The sequence below is a fragment of the Emydura macquarii genome, unplaced genomic scaffold (genome assembly GCF_026122565.2).
Source record: "Emydura macquarii macquarii isolate MOO-44397 ecotype Brisbane River unplaced genomic scaffold, CSIRO-AGI_Emac_v2 contig_374, whole genome shotgun sequence".
Taxonomy (NCBI): domain Eukaryota; kingdom Metazoa; phylum Chordata; order Testudines; family Chelidae; genus Emydura; species Emydura macquarii.
Window position 1 is genome coordinate 2,451,618 of NW_027130511.1, and position 24,484 is coordinate 2,476,101.

At 42.4% G+C, this 24,484-nt stretch overlaps 1 protein-coding gene across 1 annotated transcript; it reads right to left on the reverse strand.

The window, feature by feature from the left end:
* Window positions 1-8,537: 8,537 nt before the first annotated feature.
* On the reverse strand, window positions 8,538-18,974 carry LOC137142509 (cyclic GMP-AMP synthase-like). The gene is made up of 7 exons (XM_067531923.1): window positions 18,710-18,974; window positions 16,754-17,014; window positions 14,482-14,762; window positions 12,252-12,483; window positions 10,795-11,049; window positions 9,721-9,820; window positions 8,538-8,883 (listed from the first exon to the last, which is right to left on the reverse strand). The coding sequence occupies exons 1-7, from the start codon at window positions 18,972-18,974 to the stop codon at window positions 8,538-8,540; spliced, it is 1,740 nt and encodes a 579-aa protein (XP_067388024.1).
* Between the last annotated feature and the right edge of the window lie 5,510 nt (window positions 18,975-24,484).

A 24,484-nucleotide genomic window follows, 5' to 3' on the forward strand; every position in this document is an offset into this window, starting at 1 on the left:
TGGGGAGTCTGATTTATGATTTTTTAATTTGGGGGGTTGGCAATCCTGTGAAGGAGCAACATCCATTTTATAAAACCTTTCATCCTGAAGGGTTTCAGAGCACTTCATAAACTATACATATAAATCACCCTTATAAGCAGAGCTGGTAGCACTGCCTATAATTAAGGTTGCCTGACACTTACTCTTATATAACCCTTTTATCAGTTGCTTATAATTTTGCCAAACTTTAACCATTCGGACTGAAATTTTCCATGCTGGGTGTCTACCTCAAGCCCATCTCTTGTTTTATTATTTTATTTTGGTTTTAGCTAAAATGGTTCAGTCATTTGTGAGAATGAGGTTAGGAAAAATACAGGGTAATCCCCATGTTAAAAGAATTTGTACAACCACTTTTCAAGAGTCTCTTGCATTCCCATGCTTTGGAGCAAGGACTTGAAATTTGGCAAGGAGGTCACCCTGGTGTCAAAGATGTGCCTTTTGCCATCCCAGAGAAAACCTGTTGAAATTTGGCTAGGTTATACGGATCTGAAAAAAAATCCCTTCTCCCAACTGACTTCCATCCCCCCTGGCTCCATCTCTATAAAGGACTGGATCACATTCCCAGAGCAATCACTCCATCTTTTGGGGTATCAGGAATCTGCATTCTGTTTCCAGGTGAGAGTCAGTTTCAAAAAATTTCTTGATTCAAAACATTTTTTGAAGAAAAAGGTTTAAAATTGTTGGAACGACACATTCCAATCTTTTCAAAAAGAAAAGTTTTGTTTTCCAAGTTGTTTGAAACAACTTTTTATTTAAAAAATTATTTACAATAATAATAATAATAATAATAATAATAATAATAATGGTTTATAAATTTAAAAGGTCAAACTAAAAACAAACATTCTGAAATTATCAGAATGAAATGTTTCGAACAACTCAATCTAAAACATTTTTTGGATTATCAATTCATGAACATTTTTGAGATTTTAACTTTTCATCTTGATTCGGGATGGGAAAAGTTTTGCAAACTTGAAAACTTCCACAGGAAGAAGAAAACCATTTCCCACACAGTTCTAATCCCAAACCTCTGAGTCTCAGTTTCTCCATCAGTAAAATGATGATTATGATACTCCACAGTTTGACTGGAGTATTGTAAGGCTGGATTCGTTAATGAGCATAAAGTATTGTGGAGATCTCAGTAGAAGGGCCCAAAAAGTAGAAGGCTTTGACAGTACATCATTATTTTGCCTTATATGATACACAAATAGGTGGCTACAACACATAGGTATGACAGATATGGTTATGACATCCAGGCAAAAAATAGGTCCTGTGTCTCTGTATGAAATACCTGAGAAAAGGCCCAAATGTCACCAAACATTATTCTAAGCAAGTTCTAAGATACCATGCTGCTACTGAGGGGAACAGGTAATAATGTTATATGAAATCAGTGGCTATATATCAACTTACTTTCAAGTTTGATCATCTCTGAAGAGTTATGGCAATTTTAGTTTAAATGTTCAGCCTTCAAAGGCTCTGGGCAGAATAAGGATTACTTATCTAACTCAGCATTATGGTAGTGGAACATCATTTAAAGGATAAAAAATAGATCATGGGTTAGATCCTCAGCTGATATACATGGCTTCATAAGTCAATTGATTTTAGTGGAGCAACTAAGTGCTACCAGCTGAGAATCTTGCCCCATATTTCTAAATATATATATTTTCCTCTGTTTCTAACAACATTTGAGATTGGTACAAATTGTACGAATTATACCAATCGAATTCACTTTTCACCAGACCTGCAGTTTAAGTTCTTGCACTTTGCTCAGATGGAAGAATGAATCTGGACTATTCCGTTTCACACTCTGGTTTCCATGCACTATCGTTGCTACATTGGGGTTTTCAGCAATGTAGGTTGATATGGGCAAGTATAACAGCACCATGTTTGTGAACATTCTTGCAACTGAAACTGGCCAGTTTGTTTTAGTGTTATTCATAAGCCCTTTTAGTCCTGAACATTCAGGGGAGAAAAGCACATGTGCTGCAAATACTCATGCGATTACATGTTCCTGAGAATCCTTGTACCAAACATGCACTTAGAGCATTTTGAAAAGCTGTTTGTTATTCTCACAATAGATTTATCAGAGAACCACATCAAATCTGCAGATAATGTGAGAACAGAAAAAGGGATTTCTCCTGAATCTTTCAGTTGAGGTACTCCAGCCAGAGAACAAAAACAATACCATGTGATTTAGATGGCAAATCATACAGTGAGGATAGGACCTAATCTGAAGCCCTCTGAGGCCAGTTGAATGAGTGCCATTGACTTAACCAGGATTTGGGCTAAGCCTACAAGGAATACTAAGGCATTTATCATTAAAATTTGGGGAGTATGCAGAGAGAAGAGAAGGATACCTGAGCCAGCTCCACGGAGTAGCCTCCCTATGTCTTTCTTCTAATCATCCTCAACACCCTCATGGCACCGTGTCAAAAAGACTGTCCCTTGAGCCAGAGAGATCTAGGTGCAGTTCCCTTCCTAAATTCAACGTCATTTCTAGACCAGCCAGAGGGGGGGTCACTATAGAGCACAAAGAATGACTGCCTGCTTCTTGGGGATGGACTGTGTGTGCCTGGCCAGCTCTTCCAGCCTTTGGCAGTGAGAAACCCAGACAAACTGTTCCAGCAAAACTGCATTTTCCTGTTCTGTTTAATCTCCTTCTGGCAAGATTAGAGATTCGTGCTTGAACGGTTTGCTTTTCTCCTTGTCTTTATCCATACAGCAGTCTGAACTCTTTCTTTCTTAATCTGAGGTGACTTCCAGAGGCTCCCTATCAAACAGAGATTCTAGGCAACGCTATATTGGCAGACGCTTTGTCAGAAAGTTGGCACTTTCGATACTGAAACGATACCCCGTAGTCTGCAGCCAGGCTATAATTTTTGCATTGATATCTTGTTAAGATCTCATAAATTAAGCAGGGATGGGCCTTGACAGTACTAGAACGGGAGCACTGACAGGAAATACAGGGACGCTGCATGACCTGGGGTTGATGATTTAGGGGAAAGTGCTCTTTCACCTAAGTCAGTATGGAAGCAACACCTTAGCATGGTGCTGACTATCTAATCTATGCTTTACTAAAATGCCCATCATGCTGGTATGCTGGAGAGAAAGGCCTCAGGTACTGGCCTTTAGATGTGATGTCAAAAGAAGGTTCTCTAACCAGCCAACTGTACTCTTTCAAGATCCTGAAGCCTATGCTTAGAGACTCCAGCTCATGTGAAACTGATGAAGTGGTGCCTGCCTGAGTACATCGACAGCCTGAAACAATAGCTCTGAGAGGGGTGACCTGCCCCGTTCATCTCTGTGGGGTATTAATGCCAAGATCCAATGCCAGCCCAACAGAAGACTTTGTGTGTTGCAGAAGAATGCAGCAGGCCCAGCTCAAGCCCACATTCACCAAGAAACACCCCTGCTGCTGGGGTAAGAACTGTGGAGGCCCCCTGCTGGTACATCAGTCCCCTGCTCCCACAAATGAAGGGAAAAAGGAGACTCATGGAGTTGCCCTCTGCCACCACTATTTCCAGTAGCAGATGGACCCATGGTGTGGGGGTGAGGTCCAGAGGGGAGAGTCACAAGGGCACCATGTCAGTGTCTCTTAATATGTCCATGAAGTTCCCATGGCAATTTGCATACAAACAAAGGTATTAGTTCTGGCAAAATTCCAGTCTGGGAAATTAAATTCCCCCTCTTTACCTTCCCCTCTGTCAAATTGTTAAACAGCTACTGCGTTCAAGTCAGAGGTGGCTGCATGTCAGCAGTGGGTTTACTGTTTCCTGTGTACAGTTTGTAAAGTTCTTTGGAATTCTTAGAAGGAAAGGGGTTGTATAATTTCAAGATAATTCTTGTATCTCTGCTCGTGTGTGCTGGGTTTAAGACTGTTATTCCCTGTCACAGAGAAGGTACTCCTCACTCTATGAGTAGCAGGAGGCCTAGGTGTGCAACCTAGAAATATAGATAGTTTATTAGATTAATTAGCCAAGAAGTGCCTGGTGGGAAAAGAGGGAGAGGTAGGCATGTCTTAACCTATTTAATCCCATTGTGGAAATCTGCCCTGTTGGTTACATTTCCCTCTCCCCAGCCGGCACTTGACTGAAAGCAGAATGGTTGTGGAGAGGGTAGACAGAATGCAGGTGGCCATATTTTCCCTGCTTGCAACCAGCCCATTAGGTCTGTGTTCCAAGGCTAACATAAAATGCTTTAAGCTGCACGAAAAGTGCCAGATAAATGGCCTTTTACAATTTGACAGGCAGAGTTCCTCTTTGCCTGGCACTGGGAAGGGTGCTGATTCAGCCACTGCCAATGCAAATTAACAGAGCAACACCAAAAACCCCACAGCGTTAAAAGGCGCCACAACAGCCTGCACAGGGTTTACTTTAAAAACTGCCCTGCTGCTGCCAGCAGTGAAGTAACTAATCCTGATAAAAGAAACATGCAGTATCACTCACCCTGTCCTGGGTGAGTGAATCGCAAGAGTATATAGTTACAGCGCCCTCTGGTGGCAAATAAAATCCTCAGCTGAGCCATACCTGATGCAGGAATTATGTAAAAGAAGTTTGCTCAGCTGCTGTCTCTCAGAAGCTTTAGAGAACTGTGTAAGTACTAATAGACAGTGAGGTATAGGGGGTGTAAAGATACACACACACACTCTAAAATCCACAGAACTCTGATTACAATAACATTTCTCATTGCCAGCAAAAAATAATCCCATTTCCCATGGATTTCTCGAAAGCAAAACATTTTCTTCCATGTCAAATGGACAGAATTCTGAATGAGGAAGGTTTCCTTAAGCAAAATTTCCTTTTTTTCCCCTTACGTAACTGCCCATATCCCAGTTTCACCAGCAAGAAAAGCTTTTGATGCACGATAATACGGAGCAGTGTAGTGCCTGTTATTTGAGACTCTCAGAGCGCTTTACACAGACTAACAAATGAAGGTTCACTACATTCCTGTTAGGTAGATTCTATTAGCCCCATGCTATAGATAGATTGAGGCACAGAGAGGCTAAGAGATTGCCCAAAGTCACATAGCAAGTAGAAGACAGAAAAGGACTAGATTCCAGGCATCATACTTTCTGGCCACCCTGTCTCACCAGTTAGGTCATACTGGAAATATGGAAACAAAAGAGAACCCTCACAAACCCATGTGTTCACTATCTGAAGGTGCTGCACATTAGACTGCAACACAGAATATTTCATATCACACTCCGCCAGCAAGGGGACATCAAGGACTTGTCTTTTTGTCCCCCTAAATTAGTCACATATGCCAAAATTCATGAGTCAGTGCTGGTTTCTCTGGAGCTCCCCTGCTTGCCTGCATCTCATTAACCTTCTCAGTTTAGCAACCCACTCAGCCTTCTGGCTGTGCTATTTCAATCTCCAAAACAGGTGTCTGAAGGAGGTGCCTCTAGTTCCTATACACATCTCAGAACCCTTTGCAATGGCTGTCATGGTGCTTTAAAGGAGATGCTGCTGTTACATTCAGACAATGAACCAGGAACCTTTTAAAAGAGAAGGCTACATGCGGTAAAGTTGGGGGATTCAGAAAGTCAATGCATGTATCTTTTAGTTGAGTCAAAGAACATTAAAATGGGAGGAAGAGCTCTAATCACATCAACTGAGGAAGAGGAGGAGAGCTGTGAGATGGAGCACTGCTTATTCAGGTCAGGAGAAGAGGGGGAGCTGTCCTTTTGCTTTCAGCAACCGAAGGGGAGCTGTTCTTCATCCTCCTTATGTTAAGCCCTAACTGTGATGCTGCATGACAAGCTTGTTGGCTGAGCTCCTGTTTCCATGTATGTTCCAACATATCAGACAGAGCAAATCTGAAACCCACAGCCCTCAAATGACTGAGAGAAAGGGTAGTCCTTTTGGCAAAGACAAGTAGATGGACAGATCTTTCAAAGACAGAACAGCTGCTTAGCCTGTGCCTCAGCCCATGCCTCTACTCGGCCACAAAACTAGGTCCTTTAAGGACCCATTCCTGTCTGGTGTTACTACTGACGACACCTCTTAGAAAGTGTTCAGAGGGTGACAGGATTGGGTATCACCAGCTTCTTCCCCCTACCTGTAGAACAAAGCTAGCCCCACCCGGTCTCTCTATAATTTGGCTGCCTTCAGTTCCAGTAAGTACAATTCAAAGAGCAGTGCATTGTCTGCTTTCTTTTCTTCAGAACTGTGTCAGAAGATATCTCCTTTCAGCAGGCCCATTCATGCCCTCTGCATTCCAAGGTGAGACTTTAAAGGGCAACATTTGTTGCTGCATCCTGTACCAGTCAAGCTCTTTATTAAAAGGCTGTTTCAAGCCAAGTTTCTCAGAGAGGCAGTTTTTACAGAGTATTAAAGTCAAAGCACAGAGTTAATGAGGAATCCAGGAGAGATTAAACAGTGTGTACACTCAGATCCCAACAGCTGCAAATTTTGAATATTTGAAATTAGGGTGAAGATGCAATGAGATTTCATCAGGTACATCCCGGGTGCTGTTGCCCATTTCCTGCTTCATTTCTCTGCACTGGATTTCTAACAATGAAGCTCTGAACAAGAACTGATGACCCCCAATCTATTTGGGTGATTCCAAAGACACTTGTGCAAGCTAGCAATTTATTCCATCACTGCTATGATCCCGATCTATGAACACTGAAAAATCACTTTTATGTATATGATCTATTAACCATTTATAACTCTCTTCTTTTCTTTTATTATTAAACCTTTAGTTATTAAAGGATTGGCATCAGCACAATTATTGGATAAGATCTGAGCTTTATATTGACCTGCGGATATGTGTCTGATCCTTTGGGATCCAGAAGAACCTCACATATGATTAAATGGGTTTTCAATAACTTCTCACTATATTAGACCTGTTTATCTGGATGGGAGCCAAGGGCTGGAATGCCTAAGGGGCATGGTGTTTGGCTTCTGGTTAACCAGTGTGGTACTGCAGAAGCTCTTTTGTTACTGGCTTGGTGAATCTAATTATAGAATAAACCACTGGCTGCCTTATTTCTTGCAATCTGCCCTGAGTGTGCCATTCCCAGTGAGGCCCATTTCAGGCACCTGATTACAGCAAGATTTTGTGCTGTACCTCTCCGGAGGCACAACCCAAGAAAAGGGGGTGGAAATGGGGGCTTTATGATTATCTTTGTGCCTGTCTAATTCGGGGTTGCTCCAGAAGCTGGCATAGACCCTTAAGAAGCAGCTATTTTGGGCCAGCACACATGGCCCTATATTCCCCCCTCCTTGCAACCCACTCCCTATCTTGGGAGCTAGCAGTGAAAGGGGAAGTGGAAGTAGCACTCAGGTCAGCCACAGAGGGCTTATCTAAGTTAAAACATCCCTCGGGACCACTCTAGCTTACACCAGCGGCTCCATCAAACCCCAGAACAGGCAGAATCCAGGGGCGCCAGAGTGGCTTAAAATCAGCACTGCCTTTTCTTCTGAACAGCACCTGCAATCTCACAGCTCTCAGGAGATGCCTCACAGAATATATAATCCAAGAAGGGGTTAAATGAAGAGTCATACCCTCTCTATTAGAGAGGGAATTTGCCCTGGAATGTGGCCAGGTCAGAGATGGCTACTTAAAAAAGAATGCGGATAAACTGTCAAGATTTCACATTGGTATCTCAACCTCAAAGCCACCCTGGCCCTGGGGGGTACGAGAGAGTCTGGGCATAAATTCTGGGGGACAGGATGAGCAGCAATAGGAATCATGCCCTGAGATGCTCAGGTGTAAACCCCTCACTGAGGGAGAAAAAAAAACCCACAAGAAAATCCCGGCATGATTCATCTGACACTAACACTGCCACCAACTCTGTGCATGTCAGTAGCAGCCCAAATCACCCCAGGAAGGTAAAGCACACAAAACATCAGCTTCTTATTGCAGAACAGTTTAAAAACCATTTATTGAATTATCTGCAGCCAGGTTCCTCGGGGGTGGGAGGAGTTGTGACAATTCTCTACCTCATGATTAATTGCCTGAAATAGTGTCCCATCCTTACCATTCCAGCTGGGTGAATTTAGATTTAGCACTTATCTATAAGCATTTTGCACTTTCAAATTACCATACACATATTATCTAACCAGACCACTGAACATCCTGTGAGGTAGGTAGATATTGATTTCCTCGTTTCACAAATGGGCAAACATGGCCCACGGGGATTAAGGAACAATTTTCAAAAGTGGCCTTTGGGTTTTGGTGTCTTATATTTGAGTGCCCAGTTTGAGATTTTCTGGGTCTCATTTTCACAGGTGCTGTGCACCCACCACTGCAGATGAAATCAATGGGGAGCTGCCAGTGCTCAGCACCTACGAAAGTCAGGCCCCCAGAGTATCGTAAACTGGACACTCAGAAACTGAAACACTGAAAATCAGTGGCTTCTTTTGGAAATTGTTGCCCAAGAGCTACAGAATCTGACCTCTGAATCATCAAAACACAGAGAAAAAAATTCTGGCTGGTTCCATAACAATCATAGAAATAGATCATGCTCACTCAGAACCATCAGCTGGAAGAAACTATTCCTTGTGAACTGCAAATGCTTGCAATCCGTTTCTTTTCTGTTCTCGTAAGAGCTCTAGCAAAAATTTCAAATCCTTGGGAGGAAAGCTATAGAACAGGTTGCAGTTTGGAATAAAAAAATGGGGCAAGTTAGCCTTTTCCAGGTGCTGAATGAAGTCATCCAGCACTCTCAGAAAACAGCAGGTGATGTCGGAAGGTTTCCAGTCCCAGTCCTCATTCCATTGAGTCAGAGTGTGGAGGAAGGACGTCTTGGCATAGTAGGAGCACAGGTGACTTAGTTGCCGGGGATAATCTTTCTTCAGGGCCTCAAAAAGGCTCTTCATCAGCCGAATGCAGGTTTTCCTACACATAGCAGGGGGAGAAGTAAAACATATTCATAATCATGACTATTTATCATTATTCCTGACTAACCACATGATATCAGCTTACAGAGGACCTGGTGCTTAACAGAATATTGCATTAGACATTTAAAAAAATGTAAAAATGTCTAATTGCTGATATCTCTGTTGTGCTACAGTTCAAGCAGACTGGGTCAAATTCTGATCTCACTTACACTGACCTCAGTGCTATTCAGATTCACAATGGTGTAAGTGAGGGCAGAACTTGCATCCGGTACATAACTCCTGATTCATTCTAGAGGACGAGACCAAAATAAGTTTTTGGGGAGAGAAGATGCAAAAAGTATGTATAAGACCCTTTCTGACTCTGGGCCTAGTCCAACTCCATTAAAATCATTGAGAGTCTTCCATTGATTTTAATGGGAGTACGATTAGGCCTTGTGAGTTCTAGGTTGTTTTGGGGAGAATTTCTAGTGGAACCTTGAATCTGAGGGTTACATTTTCCCAATCAGGGAATAGAAATCATACCATGCCACCTATATGTCCAACCAAAAACAAAATAATTTTGAATACCGAATATTTAAAGCAAACAATTCACTAACCAGCTCCAGAACAACGTTTTTCAGGCAATTGTTTTAAATAACAAGTAAATTAGAGAAAAATAATACTCAGTCCATGAACAATTCATGAACAGAAAAAGAAGTAAAATTTGTAGAATAAATTGTTTTTTACATATTATTTGCCCTGTTCCCTTATGGATTTTGATTTCACCTGTACTAATTCTAGGGAGCAAGTGAAATACATCCAGCTGGGCTAGCCCTTGATCCCCAGACTTACATACCTGCAGCACTTGGTATTATAAGATTCACAGCAGGTTTTAGTGTTGCCATGGTTATTCAAAATCTCCTTTTCAATATGAGAGAAAGAAATTCGCCAGACCTCTGCAATACATAACAACACAACCATTACACTGCCAGGCTCTCCGGGTATGAATAGACATCAATGGCATTGTCCTAAATCCAGACCTTCAGATTAAGGCTGCTTAAATATTGAAAAAGTATTTAAGGATAATTTAAATTACAGTTGCTATTTTCTTTAAAAAAAACATATTTGTGTATGAAATACAGGGTGAAAAGAGGAAGAAAGGAGTTGAAGGTCTGGCTATATGTCGTTTTATAAATTCATAGATTCCAAGGCCAGAAGGGACCATTGTGATCATCTAGTCTAATCTCCTACTTAATACAGGCCATTGAACTTCCCCAAAACAATTCTTAGAGCAGATCTTTTAGAGAAAACATCCAATCTTGGTTTAAAATATGTTTCAGTGATGGAGAATCCACCACAACCCTTGGTAAGTTGTTCCAATGGTTAATCACACTCACTGTTAAAAACGCATGCTTTATTTCCTGTCTGAATTTGTCTAGCTTCAACTTCCAGTCACTGGATCATGTTACACCTTTCTCTGCTAGACTGAAGAGAGCCCATTATTAAATATTTGTTCCCCAAGTAGGTACTTATAGCTTCAAATCGATTCACCCCTTAGCCTTGTCTTTGTTAAGCTAAATAGATTGAACTCTTTGAGTCTGTCGCTATAAGTCATGTTTTCTAATCCTTTAATCATTCCCCCAGATCTTCTCTGAACCTCTCTCATTTATCAAAATAGATATAAAGTAGAGAGGGCATTTTTTGAGATTTGCAATAAGATCTTGGAAATGTCACAGATTGAGTGGGCTCCAGAGATTATGATGGACAGAAGGACCAGGCAGGTCTCCCAGCTCCAGGGCAGAGTTTGGTTCTTTAGTTTATTATATCCCTCTTCGAAGCAGAAAAGTTGTTAACTCAATCTCAGTTTCAGCACTTTAGTGGGACAGTTTGCTGAGGTGGACAATGTTTTTTAGGCAAGGAATTAAATTACCTTTGTCATCTTGCCAACGTGGCTGCTTGGCAACAAAATAAAATGACTTATTCCTCGGCTTGGTTTTCTTCCCGAGCCATTTTTCAACATCCTTTCCTAGCCTGCATGAATCAGGCCAGGAGGCTGTGATTTCCAGAGCGGGAACGAGATCAATAGACATGACCTCGCCCCTTTTGTCATCCAGCAACTGAACAGTCACTGCTGGGCTGTTTGGTTTCTTCCTCCTTAGCTTCATCTTCCACCCTGGGAAAGGCACTGGGGATCCAATAGGCAAACATAGAATTAGATTGTAGAGCTCAAAAAGGATATAAAGCAAACCTGATTGATTTGCATCATCTCCAATTCAATAGTCAGTAACTCTCGTCTATACAAACCCACCAAGGAATTTCTAGATTATGAAAGCCACAACTTTCCTCAGGATGATGGAGATCTGTAATATTTGCAGTGTCACTTGAATAGGCCTATGCAGTGCTTTAGTTCTATAATCACCTCCGGAGATCTACGTTCAACTCCTGACTCATTAATGTATTTAATGCTCTCATCCACGACTCCATTTGAGCACATCACTATAGAGAATTTACTTCTCTATTCCTATTCAATATTCTCCTTCTTATACATCCAAGAATCACATTAGCCCTCTTAGCCACAGCATCACACTGGGAGTTCTTGTTTAATTGGTTATCCACCATGATTCTTAAATCCTTTTCAGGGTCACAGCTTGCCAGGATAGAGTACCCCATCCTATAAGTGTAACCTACATTCTTTGTTCCAAGATGTATACGACCTTGCATTTGGCTGTATTAAAATGCATGTTGGTCAAGCAATCCCAGTTTACAAAGTGATAAAGATTGCTCTGTATAACTGATCTGACCTAGCATTGTTCGCCACTCCAATTTTTGTGTCATCTGCAAATTTTACAAACCATGATTTTATATTTTCTTCCAAATCATTAATAAATAATATGGGCCAAAGACAGATCCGTGTGGAACCCTACTAGAAATGACTCTTTGGAAGATGATTCCCCATTTAAAATTACTTTTTGAAATCCATCATTTAGCCAGTTTATAATTGATTTATTATGTGCTATATTAATTTATAGTGCTGAATTTTAATCAGTATGTCATGAGGTACTAAGTCAAATTCTTTAAGAAATATAACCATATTATGTCAGTACAGTTACTCTTATCAATCAAACTTGTAATCTCATCAAAAACAACATCACGTTTGGTTAGACATATTTTCCATATTATGGAATTGGTGGCTTTGCAGGTGAAGTGTGCATAGTGCATGGCTCAAGGCAGTGTTTTTTCATTCCGTACTTTCATACTCGCTACATGCACTCACAACTTTATCTGTTTATTAATTTTAAAGGTGAGGCACAGTTGCTAACAGCTTATGTGCTGAAAAGTTTGGTCAGGAATATCTGGAAACCGGCAGAGTCAAAGGCACTTGCTTACCTTTGTAGGATGATGCGATGAAGTGAATGACATGTTTCCTGAATTCTTCCAGGACTTTCACAGGAGACACAGTACTTCCATCCTCCAGCAGGAAAGGTGCAGGGAAGCTCCTGGGCTTCCTTGGTAAAGTAACTTTGTAGTAGAGCCCATCGCAGTCATCCACTTTCTGGTACATAATATATCTTGGAACAGGCAGAGCTAGCATCACGTCAAACTCATCTGGATGAGCAATCTGTAGGAAAGGTTTCATCTTTAGAGGGCGTGCAACTGAATAACTGTGCAAGAAGCTGCATTACAGGGAAGACAGAATCCTGGCTGCTCATTTGCTGTTAGGACAGAGCGGGCTGTCCCCACTATTTCACATCAACATCTTGAGTTTTTCCAGAGAAGATTCTGATGGCCGGAGATAGTGCTGGTTAATTCATCCATAAGGAATAGTGGCATGATATGCAGCACCTTTCTGTTGCACCGATCTGGGGGGCAGTCAGAGGCCAGTTCAGCCCCCCACAGAAGTTTTAGCGGCTCAATGTTAGGCTGCTTTGCAACAGCTCCCTTGGAGCTGTTATGCCAGTGGAGATTGCCAAAGCACGTGTACTCTGTCCGCACACCCCTGCCCACTCCTTCTATCTTGGCATAATTCTGAGATGTCCCCTTATAAGGTGAGTGTGGATGGCATAGAGCTAACTACACTGACTCTGAACCAGCCAAAGATTCTCTCATGCCAGGGGAATCCTCATCTGCCCAGCTAGGGCAGCTTTAAGTCACCTCTTGGCCAGCAGAATGCAGGAGCTGGTATTGGTGATTCAGTAAGTGATTCTTCTCCAAGTTAGAACTAAGCCAGTGCCTTAATGTAGCATGTGGGCCACCATGCTGCTCTAGTTGCTATGTCAGCCCTGAACAAATGTGGTCATTAAAGGTCCCATGTCACTTTTTGCAAGAGTTGGGATATTAGACATGATATCCTAGCCTAATCCCAATCTTGGTAATTATATCTGTAGCTCCAAATTCTCCCTGTACTTCACTTGGCTGTAACTTTCCTTCACTTCTACACTATTTGTATGTAATAGTTGGTTGCAGTTAAACATCTGCCACCTATGCCTTGAAGGAGGCTGCTCTTAGGTAGTAGATAAAGCAATTCTTCTGTGTGTGTGTATTAGAGGCATAACCAGAACTGATTTTTTGGCAGGGCCTGTGGTTGACACGGGTGGGCGCAAGCCTTGCATCACAAGCGAAACAGCCGGTTCTACAGAGGCTGATAAAAACGCAGGATGAAGTGTATAAATCTGATTGGGTGGACCTGTTTTCAAAGTGCCATGGCCCACCCAGGTCCACCCATAGCTATGCCACTGGTATGTATCTCTGTATAGATATAGAGAACTAGGTTCTCAAGCTTGTGATCAGTGTAGCTCTGCTAAGTCAATAGATTTCCACCAACTTTCATAAGCAGCAGAGGATCTGGGCCATAGTTTGTAAAGTGTGTGATAGGTGTTACACAATGTAAGACATGGAGTAGTAATATTAAATCAGCATCTAAAAGGACAGTAGAATACATAAGATAAATGATAATAACAGTAACCTAAAGGTACAGGTTTAAAAGTTAAATTTCTTTCAATTATGTATGACAGTGACAAATAAACATAGTGATTTTGAAATATGTAGATAAAGGACAGAAGAATATGAAATGAAATATGAATATAAACTGACCCCAATATGGCACAAGCACTATTAAAGAAGCACCTGGACAGTGAACTGAATTCACTATTTAGGACCAGATTTTAATACCTTGTCAAATATCTTAAATTACTCCATTAGTGGTCCCATTAACTAATCGCTGATCAAAGGGACTACTGGAGGGTTAAGGTGCTACTCAAGGTGAGTAAGATTATCAGATACTGGCTCTTAGGAAATGGGATAGAAAGATATACATTACAGGCAAATACAGTTATACCATTGCAATCCCATTAAAATCACCACAGTGACAGGCAATATACAAAAGATGCTATGGTGAACGTTGCTGTATAAAAGAGTGGTAGGCACTATAGAAAAACCTCAGATAGATGGGCATAGCTGAGATCATATCAGGCCGTATCAGCTGAAAAGCAGTGAATCTGTGAATTTCTTCCCAGACTGAATGCTAGATCCACCTCTGCTTTGTATTACTCCTGCTGGATAAAATGGCAGCATTGTCAGTTCATGATACTATTAGAACAGTTAGCAGAGAGTTACTCACTTTCACAGACTCATAGTAGCTGCCCGTGTTCATCTTGATCACCTCCTTAAAGTAGGGCCTCTCTGAACACTCCTTCAGGTAACTAATGAATGGGTCAATGAACCCATTAATTATTTCAGCAGCCTCGGTTATCTCCACACGTTTCAGAGGGAGGGCTTTTACCCGTTCTTTAATGCGGCGAGCAGCATCTTGACTTGGCACAGCAAGGGCAGCTGCTGCCTTCTCTGAGGTTTCACACAGGCCAGCAGAGGTGGACTTGGAATAGAGTTGTCCAAGGTGTCCTACAAGGGAACATTTGAGAGAGGACCAAAACCTTAGGCCAAGAGACATGTTCCGGCTTTTCCAAAATACTCAGTCTCTGGGTTGAGCAGCATCCTCAACTCCCACTGCCTTGAGTGGGGATTGAGAGGACTCAGCACCTTGGAGGAGTCCCAGCACCTTGCAGGATTGAGTCCCAGGTCTTCTAGGTTTAGTGTTGCCTTCACTGCACAGTGGAAGAGACCAGAGTTCCAAACAAGTTTGTAGTGCTGTCCCTCTACCCCCAGCTAACCCAATGGCTCCTGATTATCCGGTGGATTCAGGAGTCCCCCAAGCCTCTTGGATAATCATGTTCTTCCATTGTACAGACATTTGACAATTATCACTAGCGCACCTTATTTTATTAAAAAAAAAAAAGTTCAAAAAGATAAATAAGGACTAGGGTAACAAAATATATCATTCACTTATTATCCCGTCAGTGCATGCATCCTACTGACATGGTTCAGAGTTAATTTACATGATAGATGCCTCTATCTACCTGAAACAAGGCTGGTCTGAGTGGCATTCCCTGTCAGGGGTGATGCACTTCTGTTACTTATTCTAGATAAATTATATTAAAAAAACATACTCCAGAGTCCAACATCCACTTTCGTCTCCAGTGTAGTGTCTGATTCTTTCCTAGAACACTAGCAGCAACAATAAAGATATCCAGGTGCCCGAGCCAGCAGAACGTTCTTTATTATTTCTCCATTACACTCAATCCACCAGTGGGAAGAAAACATGATGCTCACTTAAGATGGCCAGGGTTACTGTAATAGCCATCTCATGCACCAGAGCTGTGTCCTCTTGATACCCCAATATCCTAAACCCAGAGGGAAGCCCCAGTGAAGGAGAAAGGAGGGTAACTTGCACCATCTGTTGGCACCCCATTAGCTAAAGCTCCAGGGGCCTCTCCTGTTATTATTATAATGGGGATAATAGCACTCCCTTACCTCACAGGGGTGTTGTGACAATAAATGCATTAAAGACTGTGAGATACTCCGATACTACAGTAATGGGGGCCATATAAGTACCTAAGGAAGGTAGACATCGTGCTCGGTGCTGTACAGACACATGAACAGGCAGACTGCCCCTGCCTTTGCAGCCTAGATTAATGAAAAGGTTTGACAGGTAATGTAGCAAACTGTAAGGTCAAAGTAGCGATGACAACAAACACATTTTGTGTAGTAGGAAGTAGATCTGATTGAAATATTTTGAAGAAAAATGTGTTGAGGTTGTTGGCTGGCGGGAGTGGCTTGTTATGGTTGGTTAGTAGTTGTCCTTGTCGGTGACTGTTGAAAAACAGCCTTTTTTTCAAAATTGGAAATGTTCATAACAGTTTTTCTCCAAAAATTATTAACTTTTTCCATTAAAAAATGTAGACTTTATGGTGTTAGGTTTTTTGCTTTCCCCCCTTACCTTTTCCCAACCCCTGCTTCCCAGGGGTAAAATGAAATAAAGTGGTGGGGAGAATAAAGAAGGGATAGTGGGGACATGGAAAGAAAACAAAAAAAATTGTAAGTGAGAATGACGAGTATAACCTTTCACCAAAAATAAATAAATAAATAAACAAAGAATCATTTCTTTTTGAAACCTGAGGAGTGAAAATAACTTGGAATTTTTCAGTGGCATTTTCTTTCCACCATCTCTAATCATAAGTAGTCTCAGCTCACCACTGCACACTATACAAAGGAGGCTCATTTTGCTCCTACTTTTTCATCCTTTTTGTTTCACTTGCTGCATCTTGTCCTAGACCTATACAGTGAGCTCTCTCCTCCTTACCTTCCTGTATGGCATCTAATATAATAGGGTCATGGACTTTGATTGGGCACTCCCAATAAGGGCAATAGCAACAGGAAGGGACAAACAATCACCGCATATACATCAAGGTTTTGCTTCACCTCCTTATGTGAAAAAAATAGAAAGTGTGATGGTCTCCAGATTACTCACTCAACCAAAAATTGCCTGCACCAACCTGTAGATTCTCTCCTTCTTTGTGCAGATCCAGTCTGCTTGGGGTGTGGGCAGTGCGCAGAGAACTGCTCTGGGGCTAATGTAGACAGAATAGTTGCAGTTGCTGAGTCTTCTATCCTCTCCTCATCCTGTGCTCCTTTGCCTCTCCCCGCTCTGGCTTTTGTCTGAGGAATCTTTCCTTCCTTCTCGTGTTCAGGAGCCCGGTCACTTTGTTTACTCTGGCTTTTGGCTGGCATTGTTCCAGGCATCTCAGATGTGGCTTCTAAAGAAATTCCAAATTCTTAGCTTTAGTGCTAGTGGGAAACACATTTATCAATTCTTTTGCCTTTACACAGAGAAAGTTACAAATAATTGCAGATACATCCCAGGATACCCTGTGATCCTTTACGCAGTATCTAGCTAAAAGCAGAAATACTACATCAGTATAAGAACAATAATAATGAATAAACTTGGCTTATCTACAAACATTAATGGATGAAGCCTGGCGAAAGCCATGTGAGGTGTGTAAATAGTGGGGCAGACCTGTGGTCAACTGGGATTTCATGTTTATTGCTATGACACTTGAAACTTCCTGGTGAAGCAGGTGTAAAACTCAAATGCTTCTGCTGCAGGTGCACAGAGCCTGCCAATGTGAGCGATGGGTGTGTCTCTATTTCTTCAACACAAAACCATTTTAAAACACATTTTTAAAAACACGATAAGCCTCCAAAAGCTTACCTGTAACCAGTGGGAAGAGGGGACACAAAAGTTGAGAGAGGGTTATAAATAGAGCTGGTTGAAAAATTTCCATTGAAGTTGTTTTTCAATGGAAAATTGAGTGTTTTGATAAAGTGAAACTTAAAGAAATTTCAACTTTTTGTTGAAAAACCCAAAATAAGAAGAATAAGATGGATTTCAGGGACCCAGAACAGCAGTGCTAGGATCCTTAAACAACATGTGGTATCTGAGCTCAAATACCCCTCAGGCTGAGTCTCAGTTATTAAGTGATATGAGTAAAATATCTTCCCTTGTCTGGTTCCTACCTGTATCTCCAGGGAAGTGACTGGTACACGCTTGCTAAAACAAACCCCTGGGGATCCAAGCCATTTGTTCAGGATAGTCAGGGGTTCATTACAGTGAGAGAGAAGAGAGGGGAAAACTCCTCTGGCCCTGGGAACACGGCCAAGGCAGAGTGATGCTCCAGCTCCCGGGCCATGGCAGGAGCTGACAGTTCTCCTCCCGTCCCAGAGCTGCAGCAGGGAGGGAGAGCTCCTCCGATCCTGGGGCCTTGGTGGGGAAACAGAGCTCCTCCTGCCTCGGTGCTGGAGAAGCACTCTGCCCCGGCTGTGGCTGGAGGACCTGTAAGCCCCTCATCACAGCTCTGGGGTAGAGGAGCTGTCATCCTGCCCCCCTTGCAGCCCTGGGGCAGAAGGCACTCTCAGCCCCCCACCACAGCGGGTGGGGCTGGAGGTGGGATCCAGGGACCACGTTCACTATAGCCCAAGGTTAGCTATTGTGAAGGGCGTTATAGCAAAGATCTATTGTATTTGCATGGGTAAGAGTTTGCAGGATCCCATAGTAACAACAGCTACAAAGTCCAAATCTTGCAGTAATAATATGGCCTTGAATTATTGTCTCTGTATAGTACAGAACATACAGGAGGGAAGAAAAGATAATGCCACATCATTGGACCCCAGGCCACAACTGCTGCAGCTGTCTCACCTCATCAGGCGGTACCCACCCATCCACCACACTCTCCCCCAGTATCCTGATCTGAGGAGAGCCTGAGAGACAGAGGACACAAAAAACTGAGCTATTTAGTGGCAATACTACCTAAAACTCCAGGTATGGATAAGATCATCATGACATATATTGATAGGCTTTATTTGCTGCCTTAAAGAAAGGAAACAATATGAAGCCTGCAGCATTTCTAAATGAGCTTTACCAACAAGCACCAGCTAAAATGAGATGCACTAACCTGCAGCTTCATTTCTCGGTTTTGCAGAACCAGCCCTCCTCAGCTGTAAACAGGTCTTTGAGGGACACTGTGAGCACTCTGAGTCTTGAGTAGTTGGAGCCTCTGGTGCCCTCAATTTTCTTCCAGACTTGGTGACTGCAAAATCTGTTTGTGACGGAGACTGAAGATACATAACTCTTGGGTTTTCTGTCCCCTCATTGGGCTTTGACTTTCTCTGAGGAACTTTTCCCTGCTTGGTTCTTGCAGAAGGAGTTGATTTAGACATTTTAAATGTGGTCCCCAAAAGTTTTCAAAGAACTTTCTGATGTTAATTGTGATTGAAGGTTTTTCCTTGGAAAAAATACATTCCTTTTTAAAAGCAAATCTCAGCTCATTCCTGACCCATCTCTTGCTTTCCCCACATCACCACCCCACCCACATACACACCCACATACACACACATGCACACACCTTTTAGGAGGTATCTTTCCCTTGTCTCTCTATCCCCTCCATATTTCCCTGAGAGCAAGAACAGCAATGAATAAAATGTTTGTGATGAACCATTTATAACCATTCACACTACACACCCTGCATGCCTCATCCTTACCTTTTTGCTTTACCTACGTGCTTTTGGTGAATAGCTGTGACTGAAACCAAACAATTACAGACTCAGGTATCTGCTTTTTTCCTTCCCTAATGTGATATTATGTCTACAGTTTACTGCATACAGACACAGTATTTTTCCACCTCCCTCCTGTCTCACTTCATCTCGCCAGGCCACACCCTCAAGCCAATGCCATTTCCCGGATCTTTCATGAGGCTTGAGTAAGAAATGAAAGTGCCCAGAAATATTTACTGGCACAGAATTGTAGCAAGAAGGAGGAGGAGGCTGCTGTGATATCAGATCAGTTGAGCTAGGCTCTGTCTCCTGAATATATGGCTTCTCAGTTACCTCAAGTAGAAAATGGGGATGAAAATACTCACAGAGGTGTTGTGGGGATTAATTGGTTAATATATTATGTATGCAACACTTTAGCAATGTAAAGCACTATTCAGTGCTAAGTTGTTTATTATGATCATCATCATCCATGATTCTATGGCTGCAGAAGTGGCTGTGAAATGATGTTTCAAATATGTAAAATCTCTCTCTCTCTATTTATATCAGGTTTATCACCAAGGCATCTGAGCACCTCAGATCAGATCCCAACTGCAAAATTGAATATGTGAAAGAAAATGCTTTCCTATCTCAATTCTATTTTTGAAGGGGTCAACCCTGTGTAGTATAGAGTACCTTCAACTCTCCTCATATTGTAATATTACTTCTTTCTCCAGTCCCCCTGATTCAAGATGGTTGCCCATTCAGTCAGCCATGATTAATTGCCACTAGACATGTGACACTGACATGTGACATTAGGCAACATCTGGCAGCATCACATACTCAACTGAACATACAAGTCATTTTAATTAATCTTCATGTTTATCTGTGGGATTTTCATGGTGAAGGTTTGGAGGTGAAATGTACAGTAATCTAACAGCTTTTTAATGAAAGAATTTAAGTGGTGTTTGGTATATTTTAAACTGCATCTTTACAAGATGTATAAGATCATCTATGTTTAAAAAAATCTAAATATGACGTGTTTTGCAAACTGTACACACTAATCACTGTTAGAGCCTAATGTCCCACCATCCTGCAGTGGCTCATGAGTGTGGGTACCAACCTCACAGCAGACTATTAGGAACAAGGCACAAACCCAAATTGGCTGTGAGTTCTATACCTAGATTTCACCAACCAAATATTAAATGTGATTTCTTCAGGCACTGTAACAGCCTAGCCATGCAGTCAGAGGGAAGGGGTGTCACTGATGCTCCTGAATATGGCTCAGCATCCCCTATTCTTTGCAAGGCATCTGCCATCACTTTTTCTTTCCCATTGATATGGATTATTTCCATGTCATACTCCTGTTGAGCAAGGCTCCAGCATAGCAGTCTGGAATTGTTCCCTTTGGCATAGTGCAACCATATTAGCAGGAAGTGATCCTTTAGAACCTTACAATTTCTATTATACAGATAAGGCGTAAGTTGCTGAATAGTCCAAACTATGGCATAACATCCCCTCTCAATGACCGCATAATTCTGGTCAGTAGGGGTCAGTTTTTTTACTCAAGAAGGCCATGGGGTGCCTCTTTTCCCCCATCCCAGCCTGCATTGGCACTACACCTAATCCAGTGTTAGAAGCCTCAGTGCACAGCACAAAGGATTTTCTGAAATCGGAGCTGACTAAAATTGACTTAGTAGAAAAAGCCTCTTTTATATCCTTGAAACCTTTCTCACAGGCCTCAGTACATATACCTGGTCTGGCATCCTCTTTTTGTAAGGTCTGTTACGGGAGCCGCAATGTTGCTAAACCCCTTTACAAGCCTCCGGTAATAATTGGCCAGACCGATAAAGGATGGGACCTGCTTCTTGGTTCATGGGGCAGGCCAATTCTGAATGGCTTCTACTTGTAAAGGCTCAGGGTGAACAAACCCACTGCCCACCAATGCCCTAAATAAGATACCTCAGCAGACCCCATCTTGCATTTGGACACCTTTACAATGAGGTAGGCTTCTCTAAGGATACGTCTACACTGACGGCGGCAAAGTCAACGCCGTCAGATCGACCTATCTGAATCGACTGAGTGGTCAGTGAAGACCCGCTCAGTCGATCCAGAAGTCGATGTAGTAAAACTACCCCCTCAAGTGGCGTAGTGCTGCAGTGCAGTGAAGACGGTGCACAGAAGGGAAGCACAGCAGAGTAGCTTGCGTAACTCCCGTCGACTGCCCCCGAATCGCCCGGTAAATGTAGACCAAGCCTCCGCAATACAATTCCCACATAGTCTTGCCAGGTGTAACTAAAAATAGTCAAGTTGTCAACATCAGCCCTGACGAAGTTCTGTAAACCCTGCAGTACCTCATTGACAAGCCTCTGAAAAATAGCCCTTGCATTAATTAATTCAAATGGCATAACCTTAAACTCTTATAGTCCAGATTCAACTAATCTAAGGGATTTGCCACCACCCAGGAGTGAAATCCAGCATACTTATGAATTCTGCACACATTCCCCCCCAAGAGATCAGGTAGGTCCTCCATCCAGGGTGTGGGCTAAGGATCAAGTTGAGTGATGATATTTTACCCTTCTAAAATCCACACAAAATGTCATGGCTGTATCCCTTTTAAGTACCATCATAACAGCAAATGTCCAGGGGCTTCTTCATTTAGTAATCACACCCAGAGCCCTCACATGGGGGGGAAGGGTACACTTTACCGGAGCACGGAGGCCCTGGAGGGCCCAGCCCAGGCTGCAACCCCCAGGGGTATGTGCATGGGAGGGGGCCCATATTACAAGTTTGTACTGGGCCTGAAAAAATTATGCTTAGTCCCTGATCACACCCATGCCTAGCATTTTTTCCACTTCCTCCTAAATCTATCTTTGCATTTCTCCTTTAGCAGAGTATGCTCTACTAGGAGCATGGCGGGGATCTGTAGTTTCAATGGAGTTAAACAAGGCAAGTTGGAAATTACCTGCCTATGGTATTTCAAGTGGGCAAACATCTCCTGCTTGTGGATTGCTCTCTCAAATCTCAATGCTCTCTAGAGGAGTCTGTTCCTTACTCTCCCTGACCAAACAATTAAACGATCAGTACATTTTCCCTCGACAGCACAACAAATCATGTTCACCACCATCTCCCTTTCATGGAACGTTTTCAATCTATTGACATGTACTCTTTGCACAGTGTTGATTCTGGACACTTTGTGATCAGTGTGGAATACCAGTGAGACATGGTACACCCGAGTTGCAGATCAATAAGGTTTAATGTGCAAGGTTTTCTATAAATATACTAGTTAAATACAAAATCTAAAATTAACTACAATATATCATACTCTCTAAGCCTGGAGAGCTAAGCAGTTACTCAGAAGGCTGTATACAGGAATGGCTTTCTTCAGGGGCCCCACCAGGGAGTCAGTGGATCCTCTGGCAACCACCAACCGGCAGCACCTCCCGCGGAGTCAGGAGTTGATGGAACGCCTTCCTTTGTCTAAGTGGTGACTACTTATACCCTTCCATAAACAACCTTCACCTAATTATCTCTCTCTCATTATCATCTATGCTAATTACCTAATTGGGTTTCCACCCTTAACTACATTCCATTCTTACCATGATAATTGGGGTTGTCGAAACAACATCTGGGGATAGGAGGGCCGAAGTAAAAATATGCCCCTTGGCAATAAAACAGTGTACCCCAGACATTCAAGAATAACTTGTTCCCATCACCATTATCTATGTGCAGCAGCAAGCATACAGTATCTGTATTTGTCTTGTTATGTGCTGTGGCATGCAGAAACTGAGACATCTATAAGATTATTCAGTCTCTATCAACTGAAAGATGTCGTGCTACAGGGGTCAGAATAGCCAAGCAAGCAACTGAAGCTATGTTAGGCCTGTAGGACAGTTGTCAAGCAACTCAAATTGTATTGGGCCTCCAACACATAGCTCCCCTGCCTGGGGCTACCTTATGGTAAGTGTCCTCATTCACTCTCTCTATCACCTTGAAAGGTCTCTCCCAACCATCTTACGTCTTGTTTTTCCTCACTGTAATCAATACTAACACCAAGTCATCTATATCAAAAGATCTTTCTCCTGCATGGCTGTCGTATCAAGCTTCCTGAGACACCTAACTCATTTCAAGTTCTGATGCATTAAGTCTATCATAGCCTTTAAATTCTCTCTAAAATGAGTACCATACTCCCCTATACTGGTCCGGACTCTTCTGTATTGCCCTCCCAAGAGCCTCAAATTTCCTAGAAGTCCCCTCTCGCTTTCTGTCAAGTAGATCCAAGGGGAAAACACTGTAGAGTCCTGGGTTACAAACCTATACATGAAAAACAAATAAGGGAGTAACACATCTCTGTCATTCTCTCACCAGGTAACATATATCCTCAGCATAGACTTCAATGTCCCATGGAATTTTTCAGCCATACCATTAGTCTCTGGATGATAGGGGGCAGCTTTTATATGTCTCACTCCACACAACTCCCATTACATTCTGAAAACTACAGACATGAAATTTTCACCGTGGTCTGACATGATTTCCCTGGGAAAACCTACTCTGCTAAAATGGTTATTAGAGCCGTAGCCACAGTTTCAGCTTCTATATTAGATAGAGCTGTGGCTTAAGGGTACCTGGTGGCAGAATCCACCACACCCACTATATATATCATTCCATTCCTGGAGGGTCTGGTCTACAGACAATCTAGCAAACACCTCCTTAATGATGGCCAATGGCTACAATGGTGCCTTGCAGGGTCACTTTAACCTCTTATGTGTCTGACATAAGTCATAGCTCTTACAGTAAATTTTTACTTGTCTCAAACATGAGGCAAATTCTGTTTGAGTCTATCACAGATTCTTTCCACTTTGTCCCGCAAAGGAGCAGTCATGAGCTACCTGCAGCAGCTCCGTCCTGTATTTATCAGTCACAAGCACCTGCTTGCAAATCTCACCAGGGTGCCTCTTTTTCCCTATGGGAGCCACCCTGTACAACAAACCTCCTTCTAGAAAAAAATCTACCCTCTTTTCCCTGGTGGGGTGTTATTCTGAGTTGTGTTTCTCTCCTTGTCCAGGGAAGGATCAGTCAGTAGAGCCTCAGTAAACTTCTTTTGAGTGTCACTGAAGTTAGGAGCAGATTCTGGCAAAGCAATGGCATCATCAAACCCCTCCTCTGGGGATACTGTTACCTTCAACTTACAAAGGACTGAA